Consider the following 15,250-nt stretch of genomic DNA (forward strand, 5'->3'; position numbering starts at 1 on the left):
ATGCAGTGGTCAAGCTTGGCTATTTGCATAACTGTCCAGTTTTAACACATAGTGCAACAGAGCTGGATCTGGTGTCACAGAACAGATGTTGTCCATTCTGACTTGTGATAAGCGCAATACCCAAAAGTAGTGTTATAATAGGCCACTCCTGGACTGTACATATCTCTCCTGATCAAAGGGAAACTACCCTCATCTATATTTTACATTTACATGAGTTTTTATACAGTCAGTTTTTTAAACAGATGTATCAGTTTGGTTCCGACCAAAGAAAACTGAGGGAAGAAGAATATTTAGCCAAGAACAACAAAAAATGTATTTGTGGAAAATCAGAGTATCTCAGATCCAAGCAATCAGTGTGAAAAGGTTTGTAATACTTATCATTTGCTCACAGTGTATAGACTACCAAACAAGAATAGAATGCTTTTATAACGCAAGGCCATCAGTGCTATAAAAAAAGATGCTGATGCTTTTGTGATATGTACCATTAGGAAACTCTCTCAGTTTGGGGAATAAGCATCAATGGCTTGACTCTTTGAGGCACAAAACTTCCACTAGGGCCTGACACAATATGACTTGGCAACATTCCTTTCGCTCTGGCCCTAGCTATGCTCAGTCATGCATTGCAAATCATGGGAGCAATGTATTATCTATGCTTCAAAACATTTGAGGGAACGGAGGGGTGCTTATTGCCACAAAGCAAGTGTGAAATCACTAAACATGTCACAACTGGGTCCGCAGAGGTCCGATCAAATGGAGGCAGCTCATGGCGGAGGGGGCTAAATAGGATGTTGGACAGGCTGGCCATGACCAATGTCAATCAAAACCTCTCAATGTGTCCCATTGAGTCAGACCACAGCTGGACATTCCAGCGACTCACCCCCTAAATAACCAGCTAGGACTCTGTAGTGGCAGTTGTTTCAAAGAAATTGTGCATTCATCAAAAGCTATGGTGAGGCTAGTTTTAAAGGGGGTCCTTTGAGACTTGCCCCCTTCTTCAAAAGACAAGCAGCCAAATGTGGGTCTAATAATCAATCACTGAGTGACTCAATAACCTTTGTATTGTTTAAATGGATTCCTCTTTAATTGGCTGGGGTGAAATGCCACATTCTTTCACATTACATCTTTAATAGGGTATTCATGTGCGATGCTAAAAATGACCTTATCGTTTCAATCCAAATTGAACTATTTGCCCAACTATAAGGGGGTCTTGCAAAATGGGTCCACTTAACCTTTAACACTTGGGCGGGGTCATTGCAATGGGTGGCCCATACATCCCTTGATATCCCCCTCCCCAGCATACTTCCTGTGGTCAGCGGCCCTGGTCCACCTCTGTCCACAGACCACCGGTGGTCCACTCTGCAGATTAGCAGATTACATGCAGCTGGTAAAAGGCAGGGGAACTTTGCCTTCCCAGACTCCTGTGCTCATACCGAGGCATTCCCTGTTGTTTCACCTTTGAAGCTCTTTTCCCTATGACTACATGCACAAAGAGCGGGCGTTTAAAAAGAGCCCTAGGCTAGACACACAGCACCTTCCACCTAGGTGGGGGGCTTTTATGTTCCCACTCTGCAGGCTACTGCCTTTGTCAGGCTTGTTAGCTGTTAGCTCAGGAAACTAAAAGTGAATGAAAAATAATGCTTAATGAAGGCTGAAGACAGGAAATGCCTGACATTAAGTTTGACTAATAGAAAGGAACACAAGATATAACCACATATTGCAAACTCCGGTAATAAAGATCCAATAAGGAATTGACAATTGTCCAAAATCCAAGGGCAACTTATAAAATGTTCCAAGATGTCTAGTTAACAGACACATTTACTCTTGGAAATTTCTCTCTTTATTCATTCGCATATCAATTAGATACCCAGTGCGAAGTGAAGAATTTGTTTTCCCCCTCTTTCATTTCTCTTTGGAGCTGTCTGTCACTGTGAGGAAAGACAGGCAACCTTTCTCTCTGGATATCCCCCCACATCACCACCACCACCACAGCCGCCTACTGTTGATGCAAAGCTCTGAAGGTTGGCATTCCAACTATGCTTTCTTTAAGAGAAACTGCAAATCCCCCCCACCGTGCAACCTCTCGCTGGCAGCCAAACTGGTCAGGCATTAGACTGAAGAGACTACAGTTGCTCCCCAAGCTGTGTTATGTAGGCAAAGGAACATCAGCAGGCCAAAGAGGTGGGAGGTGGGAGAGCTGTCTAACAAGTACAAAGATGGGCCCCTTTAGTACACCTGTCAAGGGGCAGAAGTGGGAGGTGAGGGGGCTGAGGTTGGGGGACAAACACAGCAATGAGAACAAGAGGACACTGTTTAGCTTTACTAGCATCCTAATCCTGAGAGAATGGGCTTTGTGTGATAGAAAGCTTGTGCTAGAAAACTTATAACTGTCAATGCATTCTATTTAGTGAGATGTTTATAAAAAGGGAATGGGGGGAAAAGATAGCATTTTTATGTTCAGTTGGAAGACAAGAAAGTACACCTCAAGGGTTCAAGAAAAACAAGAGCCATCTGTGAGCAAAACACACTGGTTTGTTTCTTACCATGGTTACAATTAACAGCTTGAGCAGACACCGGCCTTACATGGGGGTGAAGGTATTCAGGGCTCTGGAGGCAATATTGGCTGACACCTGCCAGCCCTGATGAAAGGTACTAGACATCTAATGCCAAGGGGCCTCCTGCATATGTGGGCCCCATGTCCATTCACTACTAGTTATAAAATATGCAGCTTAAGAGGCTTCTGAATTCCAGGTAACACAATTGGAGTGTGTCTCAAATCGTATACTTCTGTACTAAACACTCCATATTCTGAGTGCATTTACACTAGAGCTTAGATTCTCGGCCCGCGGGCCCAAGCCGGGTCGGGCCGGGACCCCCCCCCCACCCCTCTGACGGATATGAGAGAGAGAGAGAGAGAGAGAGAGAGAGAGAGAGAGAGAGAGAGAGAGAGAGAAAGAGAAAGAAAGAAAGAAAGAAAAAAAAAAAGAAAGAAATATGAGAGAGAGAGAAATGGCTACAGGTTGGGGGATGCAATTCACACATACAGAAAGAAAGGGGGTGGGGGGGTGGGGGGTGGTAGAGATAAGTGGGAGGGACAGCGGCTTTCCATGCCTCCAAAAAATATGCCCTATTCATTCAGTGTTTACCCAACACGCTCAATACATGGACATGCAATGACAAACTGTCATTAACTTATTACGTTATAAAAAACAATGAAAATATGGACTTACCCATGTTTAAAATGGCCTGTTGAAGTCAAAAAACGAGTACTGACGGGAACAGGCGAGTAGAGTCAATGTTTAACCGGCGCGGAGAGCGCAGGAGAAATGCGCTGCCTGTGTGGACAGTCAAGCACCTCAGTCAAGTACACTCGCAGGACTTCCGCGGCACTAACGCGCTCGGTGTGTCCTTAGCGTTAATTATAACAGCCAACTTATTGAAAAATGTCGGGTTTAAATCGGGCTTGGGCCCATAATTACAGTTAATTGGACGGGCCGGGCCGGTCCCGGACATAACGTGCACGGGCTTGGGCCGGGTCGGGCTTAATTTTTTTGGGCCCGATCTAAGCTCTAATTTACACTGCACAGTACGGGAAAATGCAGTGTACTACTGGCACACTCAAAATGGTCCAAATGAGTGTGAAATGATGGACACTTCTCACCCTCAATGGTCACCATCTTTGAGACATAGTGGAATCTTTTGACATATCCTCGGCCACCATGGCCTTTGATAAGGAGCCTGAGCTGGCTACAGTAAACACCACCTCGTTATACAGATGTAAGGTATACATGTTTTTTGCACTAAGTACCAATACTGTTTTTGAATAGAAGCAGTCAGTAATGTTTGTTGGGTCTGTAATGATTTGGTACCGTGAACAATGCTAACATTAGCTTGGTACCTAACATCACTCGTCATCTAGCTTGCTCAGCAATGGTAGCACATTTTAATCAGCACTGATGTTGTGATGTAAGTTAAGTTTATGTGTTGGTGGAGATAGAGGTCAAATGTTGGCAATAATGCTCCACCATCCGTTTGCAATTTGCCATTTAAAAAGTAGATGATGAAGAAGAGGCGGTTCAAAGAAAGCCATTGTCACTTCCCATAAGTGCAAAACAGTAGTGCTCGATTTGAGACAACACTGCCCTGTGAAAATTAGTGCACCACACAAGAAGTACGTAGTGTACATAGTATACTAAATTGAAGTGTACTAACAGAACTATGCGATTTCAGACACACTGTTGGTTAGATAAAAAGACACTATTGCTTGTGTGTTGCATGCTCTGGCAAGTTCAATACACCCCAATAGCTTCGCTTTCCTCCCCTGCCCTTTCTACACCCCAATGGGATCTAATTTGAGTCTCACAAGACAGGACAGACTCCAGTTGATCCCGGCTATGCTTCACGCTCAGTCTGTCTACCTCCACATCAAACAGGGTCTCTGTTCCTTTTCACTGAGCAAAGCAACCAAGTTCCTAAACTTACAGAATGTTGTGGACAAAGACAGCGGCTGGTTATCCTTCTCTCTCCCCCATCAGCTCCATTGGGCCTTTAACAAGTTATGAGCTGTACCCAGCATGGGGCTGACCCAGGCACATGCAAGCATGCCCTAAGGTTGGCTCTGGCAGAATAACAAGGCCAATTACACTCAGTATAGCCCGTACTACACAGAGATTTACAACTAAACGTTATGAAGACAAGAAACTAAGATTGAATAAGATTGAAACTCTCAATTAAAATCTCACACAAAGACTTGTGAGTATGGAGGCTGGGATATATGACTCATGCTGTTTGTAGGGTTGCAGCAGCCTAACTTGAAATCGTAAACTGTAGTATGAAAATAGACGGTTATCATACCATGTGCATTTGCTTATCTATGGTATTTAAAAGAAATGCAACCAGACAGAGAATCTCACCTGTGCTTGCGCATCTCCTTTCCTCCTCAACTGCCGGTCAGACTTTCTACACATAGTTCCATTAAAAACAATGATTTCAAGTTTCAATGCCAATACAGCATTTGTTCAAAATATTAAGTGTAATACTGTATAACGTGATACCATAAAACCGTGATATTTAAAAGTACTGCCTGTGCTTTACGAAGTGGCCAATGGGTTTTCCACGCGACAAAAACAGCGTGCTAAAACCCATGACTTGTCTTAATGACATGCTGAAACTGAAATAAGCACCTGTCACCTGCAGCATCTAACAAGTTCCCTACGGCTGACTCTTCTTTACAAATTCTCCCTTGCAAAGCTGACTCGCCAAACACATAATTACAGTAAATAGATCCCTCACAACATAGGCATGGTCTTAAATAACAAAACACATACTTAAAGAGATCAGGGTGGGTTTTTGCTTGGTGATATAGAGATTCAAATAATTATAATGTCTGAAAGGGAGTACAGGGAAGTGAATACTTATCAAATCCTACATCTTTTTTATATATTTTATGAATAAACTTAATATTAACTACGAATATTCCCACTTTCCGCCCCAGTGTTCACCACACACACCTCGATGAAATCAAATAAAATTCTAACAGTCAAGACAAAACAAGAATTAATGCTGCCTTCTCTAATTCTAGATGAGTTTAATCCAGTGCAGGGGTAGAGGCCACAGATTCAAGGGCTACTTAAGCTTATTCAGGGGATAAATTTGCCATCTTAGTTTCAAAGCCTTAATCCAAGAAGGACGAGGAGAGGTCTTTTGATCACGCAACCAAATGGGTGCTGGTTAAATCTGCCATGCTGAATACTGAGGAATACTGCCATCTTTAATATCCAAATTGCTCCACAGCTGACTGCAAGTCTCAACTGTGTATATAGGAAGTTTCTAAAGTCCAGCCCCTCATCAGAGCCCACAGTCCTTGGCTTCTCATGTGTAGTGTGGGAATCCTGAGGCTTTATCTCAGTGTGTGGCAGACATCGACAGCCTCCTGGAACAAAGCTGCCCCAGCAAAAACAGTGCCTATAACCATAAATCTTACCAGAGGGAAGGAAGGAGAGAGACACAGAGAGGGAGCTCCCTTGGGTTACAACTTGAAAACAACTTACAAATCTTCAAGTGCAGTTAGGCTATTAAACTTGACAAGTCAACATGGTTTTGCCACCTGTGTACAGCGCGATACAACTGCACACACTGTATTTCCAAAAGACAGATTTTAAGCTGATGGTGCTCTGAACAGGATATGATTTCATGTTTTCTTTTTTCAGGGAGAGGGGATAAATTGACCTGCCATATGTCACAATAGTCTGCACTTTAATCCCAGGCAGTACCAATCCAAAGATCTAACCCGAGCATTGCATCACTAATGCTGAGCGGTAGCTGTGCCTCTAAACAAAGATCACCCAAAACAATTAAGGTAATGTAATAAATCCTGTTAGGCAGCTTAATTAGTAAGATATACATTAAATTAGTAAGAAAATTTAATTTAGGGACCAGACTCTCAAACCATGGATGTAACTTGATCTTCAAGAGACAACTTTTTAGTAAGGAAGGCTAGTTGTCCTGTGCCTGAGATAATTTACAATGGCTTTAAATATGGCCACAGTAAAAGAACCATAAAAGGAACTTTTTGGAGGCACGAAAAAGCTTGCAATGCTTTAACAGAGGATCCCAGACCCAGTGGGATAGACTGTCTAAACAGAGCACAGTTACAGCCATTAAGAGGGTTTGGAATGGTTAGTGAAAAGACCAAGTAGGGCTAATTTTAGGCTGGTATTTCACAAGGAGTGATTTAGAATACAAATCGCTAAAATAGCATTTAGGCTTTCTCTGAGGACCCAGACCAGCATCACTTTCCCACAAAGCTTTAGCATCTTTGTAGAGTACTCAACAGGCTTCCAAAAAGACAAAAAGCACTTATTCTTCCACATATTTACATCACATTTCAAAACAAATTGCAACTCAATAAAGTTAAGTTTAACATCAGTACAACCATCGTACCATTTTCTTTACTGCCAATGATTTAAAGAAAAAAAGGCAACTCTAAAAACATGTTTGGCTCCTTGCCACAAATTTGTACCTCAACAAGTGGTCAGGTGTTTTACAGTGAAGAACATTACACAAAACCTGTGTGGACCCTTTTTAGTAGGGACCTGTTAATCATTAAAAACAAACACCATGCATTCAGTGTGAGGAGAGAGCGTCTGGAAGCCACACTGATTAACTGAGGACACTTATGACTCAGTGCTTACACCTCGAAGGAAAACATACAGCTGACATAAGGCGGTATGACTTGTACACCTGCACAAGTCATCCATTAACACTGGCAAATTAAAACTATGACCAATGATGATGGAGCTGTGACAAAACATTGTTTTTATGCATGCTTAAACAGCCTTCCTTCCTAGAAAGAATGTTGGCTGGGTTGCGCAAGATTTAGAGGAGTTTTATTGGCAGGAGGGCCTAGTGGCACTGAGGAGAGCGCATAAGCTGCAACCAGGTTTGGGTAGTTGAGCATTTACTGATAACTGGCTTGGAATCATATTATATCAACACGTCACGTCATGGTATCAGCTGATATTGGCTTTAAAATGAAATATCAGAATGGGCCAACTTCTGCCGATATGACAAACTGATGTATATATTTTTTTTAGAAAAAGAGAGACGACTGGTCGCTCTCTATAATCAAACGTAGATTAAAACCTTGTGTTGGTGCTCACAGAGAACAGGAAACAACAGGATACAAAAGACGGTAATCAAGGCATTCCAACGACATAGAAAACAAGGAAGGAAGTATTAAAAAGCCTTTACTGTAGTGGCTGAATCGTTAAAAGAGCCAACATGTTTCCACCACTGCAGGTCTTCGTCAGGGCTTTAAAATGAGTTTTTACATCCATTTTACAAATTTCTTAAACCACCACAAAGTAAAGCAACAGGCTTAGAAAACATAAGTCTGTGAAATAGTATTTTCCTTCAGGCTTTTTAAAGTTTAAAGGAAATTTTCTTTAAAAATGCATATAAATCAGACAATCAAATAACAATACTACACAATGCAAACACAAATAGGCTACATGGTCCTAAACCATTACATAAGTAGGCTTACATAAATAAAAATGCATATAAAAACCAAGATAAACTGGGGTACAAGCATACAGATAAAGACGTATATCCAGTAAGAGGATTCAGGGAATAATGTTAATGCATAATTTACTATAATCTAAGGATATATCCGTATCAGTCGTCGATCAAATGAGTTGTTATATACCTGCACATCGGATATCAGCATAAAATCCAATATCATGCATCCCTGAATTAATGGATGACTGAATACATGTCACACTGTCAGCATATGTTTCAAGCAACAAGTGGGTGTTTGCTCTGTAGGTACGCAGGGTACCTGAGACAGAGGAAGTTAGTAGGAGAGGTGACAGGGAGATGAAACAACTGTGGCTTTAAGATATCACAGGAAAGCTGTTATTTACAGTGCTGATGATGCATCTGTGTAAAAGCAATCAACACAAGAGAAACCATAGACTGTCCAGCAAAAAGATGGGAGTCAAGAGCCGGCTCTGTTTGACAACTGGTTCCAAATTGTCTGATCCATCGGATCCATACGCCTCCGAGCTTATCAATTCCTTTTATCCACGCTGGCATGTTTACACACTGCAAAACAATGACGGCAAACTCGTGTCTATGCTGCTACAAACATGCAACAAGAACCGCTTTTGGTGGACACAAAGAAGTGATCCATATTGTGGCTTCATTTGACAGAGAGAGATGACAACAGTGCAGCTGTAAAATTATCACTTCAACTAAGGGTGGAAACACCAGCAATAAGCTAAGAAATCTTTTTATGCAACACGGGCTTAAAGTCCAGGAATGCCATGTATTTGACACTACGCATGAGTGCCACTGCTTCCCAACCAAGCAGCACGTCCATTACAGAGGGTAACCTGCCTATGTTATAATAACATCAGCGCGGCACAGGCAGGCTTGGTATATTTTTTCTTTGACTAAGAATGCTGTATAAATAATCTGTCATTTCATCTACATTGTATTCAGACTCAGAGATAATAAAATGACACTGAAGATCTGTGTAAACCTACTTTTTTTCTACACATAAAATCAGTGAGGACTCAATAAGCGAATTGATAAAGAATCAGACCAATTACCACAATCAATAATGACACTGGTAAATCTTATCAGTTGCCTTCCTTAGTGTTGCAGCTGCAAATTAACAAAGAGCAGATGTTGTTATAGGAGTTGTTATATAACAAGCAAGCTGCTCCAAGTCTACTAAAAAGGGAACATCATCGGGTTACTAAATTAAAAAACCTGACAAGAATCCCATACATCTACCTGTTTCAACATACAGTCAATCTTCTACAATTACAGTACTGACAGATCCACATACTGATTCCAATCTTTGTAAACATGAAGTGTTTCCTGTCACACCCTGCCCTGCTCAGCTTCACTGAGCCAATTGCTTTTGCTGTTTTCATTCTTAACCAGCTGACGCACACAATTGGCCATCATTCTGCTTGGCAGCGTCCAAGCACAAAAACACTGATGACACACCTGTCCCAGTCAGACAGGCAGCCACAACAATACACTCTCACTCCTAAAATAGATGATGAGATGCACAGCAATCTTCAGTCAAGCTCCAACAAATCACAGCGACTCCAAAACAGAGTCTATCGTGTGTTGAAGGAGGACACGCTGGGGCCGAATGTTTGTTACGCTAATCTTATGATGGAGAGCTTCAGAGGACCCATTCACCGTCAAACACAAAGGACCACCTCCACGGCTCATCTGGTCTCCAACGTCCTCTGTGACCCCGGTTAAGACCAAAATAATAATCCCCTCCAATTACTGACACGTCCTTCACAAGTGGCCACTGGACGAGGTCACAACTTTAAGGAAGAATGTAACTGTGGAGATGCTGTGGAGAGCTCATCACTGACCTGGCAACAAAGACGGCACATAAACAACTTCTTCTCAGGCACGCTTTAAAAAACAAAATGCGGCCATGCGTCATTGGCTCTGACCACAACTGAGCAGCAGCAGCATAATAATTACCATTTAAGGTTGATGTGCATGCTAGGAAAATAAACTTTTTTTTTTTTTTACAAGTGAAACATTCGTAATGGAATTGGCTGAAGAAACCCCGCAGGGACCAGTCCCACAGGCAGCAGCTATTCTTGACTTGGGAAAGTATCATTTCTGTAAAAGCTGCCAGTTAGCAGCAGCATGCTAGTCTGCAGATGCCTCCCGGGACAATGGGTGTCAGACTCACATCGTTGACTGTGAATGCAGGCACTGTTGCGAGGGGTACACGGCTTTAAGCTGAATATTGCTCTTGACTATTGGCCTGCGTGGTGAAAAAAAAAAAAAAAAAGGAGGGTTCATTTAGGTTTCAGTCAGTGGCGTGGGTAATGAGAGGTTTGAACTATTGTGAAGCACTGCAGAGACAATATGGCCATAAATTAGAGGGGGATTCAAATCACATCCAATCACAGCACAAGTCAGTGACTCCCAACAATCTGTCAGTAAGCTCCGCTGAAAGCCAGAGAGCGCTAAACCTCAACAGTGACACTCTGAAGAGGTTTAAAGATAAGCATCTTGATACGGCCAATAAAATAAACCCAAATATCTCAGTGTGAGGTCTGTTTGCATGAGGTCAAGTGTCCTCATATAAAATCACTGATTTGTCAAACACTCTCTTTAACTTACTTTTGTTGTGGAGTTTGAAATTACTTTGAGACACAATGGTCTCTGTGCTAGTTTCCTCTGCAGCAGAGAGGTCTGTTCTTACATCGTAATCAGCCTATTTTCCCCAAATCGGCCCTTTCCTGTATTTAGCCAAATTAAGCCGTCTAATGGGAAAACTTTGCTTTACAATCACGTGTTGGCATCTCAGTGACTACATTTGCATAATTGAGCTTGTGCTAACTCAACCTGTAAATTGTGAGCAGTTACATTAGTAGCAGAGTGGGCTGACAGTTACTGAATGATGTTTGTCATGAGTAGGGTTGGGTATCACTCACATTTTTGCCAGAGCTCCTTGGCTGGCTTCCAGGCTCCGGGGCACTTTAGCGGCACTACTGCCTCCTCTTTAAATCTGGTGTTGTCTCTCAGGTACCAACATTTGGCACCGATGCATTTAACATGTGTCAGACCTCAGTGGTACCAACGTAATTCAGTCCATACCCTTTAAAGTGCTGAGTCTGGTACCCAACCCTAGCCATGAGTTTATTTTCAAGCCCATTTAAGGTATGATATTCAAAAGTTCTGCTTACAGTCTATTTGGAAAGGGCACGGATTATAAACTGGTTTCTTAATGACAAGCAGCAACCTGGCCAAAATGTCTAGTATGAAAGCTATGCAACCTTGGTACACAGCAAGAACCTGTGTGTGCATGCTGTGTATTACCCGCCTTTAATCTGCTATTAAACACACCAAAATTACAACTGTAGCTCAGGCTGTTAACGATCGACTAGGTCAGAATCAGAAAATGTGCAGCCATGATGAAAGCTCATGGTATATTCCTTATTTGAATTAAGCCTTCCTCTGTTCCACACAGCTGCAGACGTCGATCTCTTGCACATGATGATTTACTGCTTTGATCCTTGGCACGGTGACAGGTCACTGAAAAGTCTCTCAAGCTTAACAAGGTGCCTGCTGCAAGTCCTGCTCTCCATAATGCTGACATGTCCAGCCGGGTCAAGCACCTTTACTGACCTCTCCAGACAAAAAACAAAGCCTGGGATTCCTTTTTTACAGAGCTTGGGCGTCATGGCACAGTAGTAATGAGGGAGTAAAGGGTACTACCACCACCACACTGCAGGCACCTTCACCTCATCTGATCTGATTTAGATCTTCCATACCAATTTGGGGATTAACAAATCTGGATCTGATCCAAGAGGCAACGCTGAACATACCAAGTCAGGAATGTAATAACCACCCACACAAATATACAGAGTCACAAGTCTCTAAACTTCCCTATGGTTTGGAAAACATCCATTTCATCACTGATAAAAGGAGCCTATTAAATACTAAATTAGAGGATGCTTCAACCCATCTAAAAAAGCCTGGGCGTCAAAGGTTCCTGCTGGATTGTTGCTGTTGTTTCATGTGGCTTCAGTGTCGCTTTAAACTTTGAAAGAGGGAACACTGATATTTTATTTGTTACGCTAAAATTTGTAAAGCAAACCTTATCATACCTTGCTAAAATGTCTTTTCAGGGTAATCAACTCGGAATGATCTAAGAATTTGTGGCAAGCAACCTTGCCGTAGCCAACCAGGATATTGAAAATTCTTGCTGTGTGGTAATTTATCAAAGCCGTTTTTAATAGTTTTTAGAGAGACTTTTAAATGTTTGGATATTTAACTTCACAGATAGAAAGATGGAGGACAAGAACCAAACTAAAAGTGAGATAAGACTGGTTGACTGACCGTGCAGCCAAGGCTGCAGCAGGACAAAACAGGTAGATAGACCTGGGACTGTGTACACACTGTGGTGACAGTGTGTACACAAAGAGCTGTGGTCCGTTATGAATCCGTCTGACTGTGCCTACACTGCTCCGCTTCTTTCATCTAAAGACTGCCACAAGTTGAGATATTTTTAGGATGTGCACATCTTATTTATGAGCCCAAAATAATAATTACAAAGCTTAACCACACTGATGTGTTCATGTCATCAGCATGTTTATATGTGGAAGCACTTACATGTGTAACTTACCGAAAAGCCCACACGCACCATGGCCAATTGTTGTGTCAACAAATTATGACCAGGTAAATCCAAAGACACGCAAGTTTGGATTTGAATCTGTTAGTGTGAATATAAGTGATAGGGTTTATTATACCAGCTGTGAGACGTCTGTACCTCAAAAAACTATTTGTTTGTTAGAAGAGCGTGCTGTGTTTTTATCATTAGCAGGAAATTTAGCAAACACAGCAGAAAATTACAACAAAAAAACAGTGTGTCTTTCCAAACATACCTTTGGAGTTGAAAACTTCTTTGAGTTGTAGAAGCACATCAGCAAACTTGCGCACGTCGCTGACCAGCTGCATAATATAGATTGGGTCTGAGGTGGGGATATCTGGGCTGTCTGAGCTCACCGAGCCACTCTTGGAGACCCTGCCCGGCACCCCAGAGCCCACATTGGTAGGGCTGGCTGAACCCAAGCTGGAGCTGGAGAATCTGGAGATACCTAGGGAGAGTTTGGTGCCACCACTGCCGCCGCCGCCGTTGCCGCTGCCGCCACTACCACCTCCTGATCCTCCGCCAGAGCTCTGGCGCAGCATGGCAGCCAGCATGTTTTATTGGTCCAGTGGCCCTTGGGCCTGGTGACTGTTATCCCGCAGTTAGGCTCAGTTCTCAGACCCAGCGCTGCACCGAAACAGGAATGAAGGATTCTGCCAAAGAAAGAGAAGACTCTTGATCATGTCAAAAACCATCTGGAATAACATGACATTACTGTTTGAAAGAGGTAACACAGTACCAAATAGGTTGTAGCAGGGCATACACCCTCACAGCATGGTGTTCTCACTATGAAATGGGTTGTCTCAGTTATTTGTTGACAATATTCAACATGTGAATCCCTTGAAATTAACAATAAAGAACCTGCATGGAGTTTAAATGGGTCAATCAGAAGAAAATGAGGCGCATGGCTGGACCATTCCTCATGCTGTCAACCTGCAATATTTCACAAACAGTGTTGTGCTCTGAACAATGTGTGAGGTAATTCAATTAAGCAGTCCTTGTAGTACTAAAGAAGCCTCAGTCGTCTTTACTGTAATACAATAATGACACCAATTACCACCTAAAACATAATCTGACAGACCAAACCAGTCTTTAACTATGATGTAATTGAAACATAGTTATCCTCATCAGTTACACCATGCCTATATTTGGCTGTGAGTAACATGCAATGCCTCAGACAGGACATGACACTTACATATACATATATAAAATATATTCAACCAGTAAACACATTTGAAGCTTTTATACTTGACACATTAATCTATAGCCTTTCTTGCAGTGATTGATGCTACAACTGATGTAAACATGTCCTGCATTTTAATTTGGTTATAGTTATAAATACAGACCAAACATAATTTGTAAAAATAGGGTGTATAAAGCTAGACAGGAGGGAAAAACAGCAGATAAATGAGTTAAATACAGGTGGTCATGCATTTCCCATCCACTCTGTGTCTAAGCGCATCTCCCAGTGCACAGGTTCACTACAGAACGCGACTCCACTGGTTTAAATTCACAAATTAAGATGATTCCTTGTTTATTGCCAAATAAAACAAAATGAACTTTATTCCTGTTAAGGCTGTCGGATCATTGAGGTCTGCTTGTTAATTCGGCTTTCATAAAATCTACCAAACAACACCCTTTGTCATAGAAAATTAACTTTTTCATCACCCTGGCTGCTACGGCAGATCGCGATAACCGTTCGCGTTTAACGTTAGCTCGGACTCGAGGAACAACCTTAATGTAGTGTTTTGTGAGAGTAATACGTGCTGCGTGTGTTGAAGTTATGTCGAAGTGGTGTGTTGCGAGTTAACAAAAGTTTGAAAGTAATTTCTCCTCAAGAATAAGTAGGCTCTTCGCCAGCGAAAGGCAGCATTGAAGTAGCTAGCTGCTTACAAGTTAGCTTGAATTCCACTAATAAAAGTACGCAGCTGATTTGCAACGTCTCTGTGAGGTCAAATTAGTTATTAGCAGCGATGTGTTTCTGTAGCGAGCAACCCAAAATAAATGTTACAACTTCTCAGACAAAATTACACACCTGCCGTCGGATCCTGAAACATTTCAGCCCAAAAAATCCTGAGGCGTAAAAGCGACCGGTGATCAGTCTTGAGAAAGACAAAATAATCCACAGCCACTGTCCTGATGTCTCACAGCCGCGTCCCCCTCTCTACTCACTGTCCTGCCCGGCTCCACTGAGTTCAATCACCTCCCCTCTCTCCGTGATGTAGGCTGTAACTTGTGATTAGTGTGTGTGTGTGTGTGTGTGTGTGTGTTGGGGATTTCATGTGGAGTCCTCCCTTAACAACAGGTGTCTGGAGTTTTAAAGTGTTAAGCGATTGATAAAACATTCAACTTCCGGTTATGCCTTTCAAAATAAATTCACTGGCTTGGATTTTACAACTTGCTACATGTCAGTGTTGGTGTGACTTTTAAAGTCTTTCTACTAAAACTTAAACACAGAATATCAGCAAAATATGAATTTGAGAAAAAATGAGAATACAATACGTATCTTTATATTCTGGGCTGGCAGTAGCTTGGTCCATAGAGACT

General features: G+C 42.1%; 1 protein-coding gene across 1 annotated transcript in view; it reads right to left on the bottom strand.

Moving 5' to 3' along the window:
- The window catches only part of arhgap29a (Rho GTPase activating protein 29a), a 42,787-nt gene extending 27,836 nt beyond the window's left edge, over positions 1–14,951 (bottom strand). Inside the window, exons 1-2 of the mRNA XM_049566115.1 lie at positions 14,739–14,951; positions 12,939–13,356 (exon numbers count right to left, since the gene is read on the bottom strand). Coding sequence (XP_049422072.1) covers positions 12,939–13,257 — 319 coding nt within the window. The 5' untranslated portion in view covers positions 13,258–13,356; positions 14,739–14,951. The remainder of the gene's footprint in view (positions 1–12,938; positions 13,357–14,738) is intronic.
- Positions 14,952–15,250: the final 299 nt, after the last annotated feature.

Source organism: Epinephelus fuscoguttatus, linkage group LG21 (assembly GCF_011397635.1).
Source record: "Epinephelus fuscoguttatus linkage group LG21, E.fuscoguttatus.final_Chr_v1".
NCBI lineage: Eukaryota > Metazoa > Chordata > Actinopteri > Perciformes > Serranidae > Epinephelus > Epinephelus fuscoguttatus.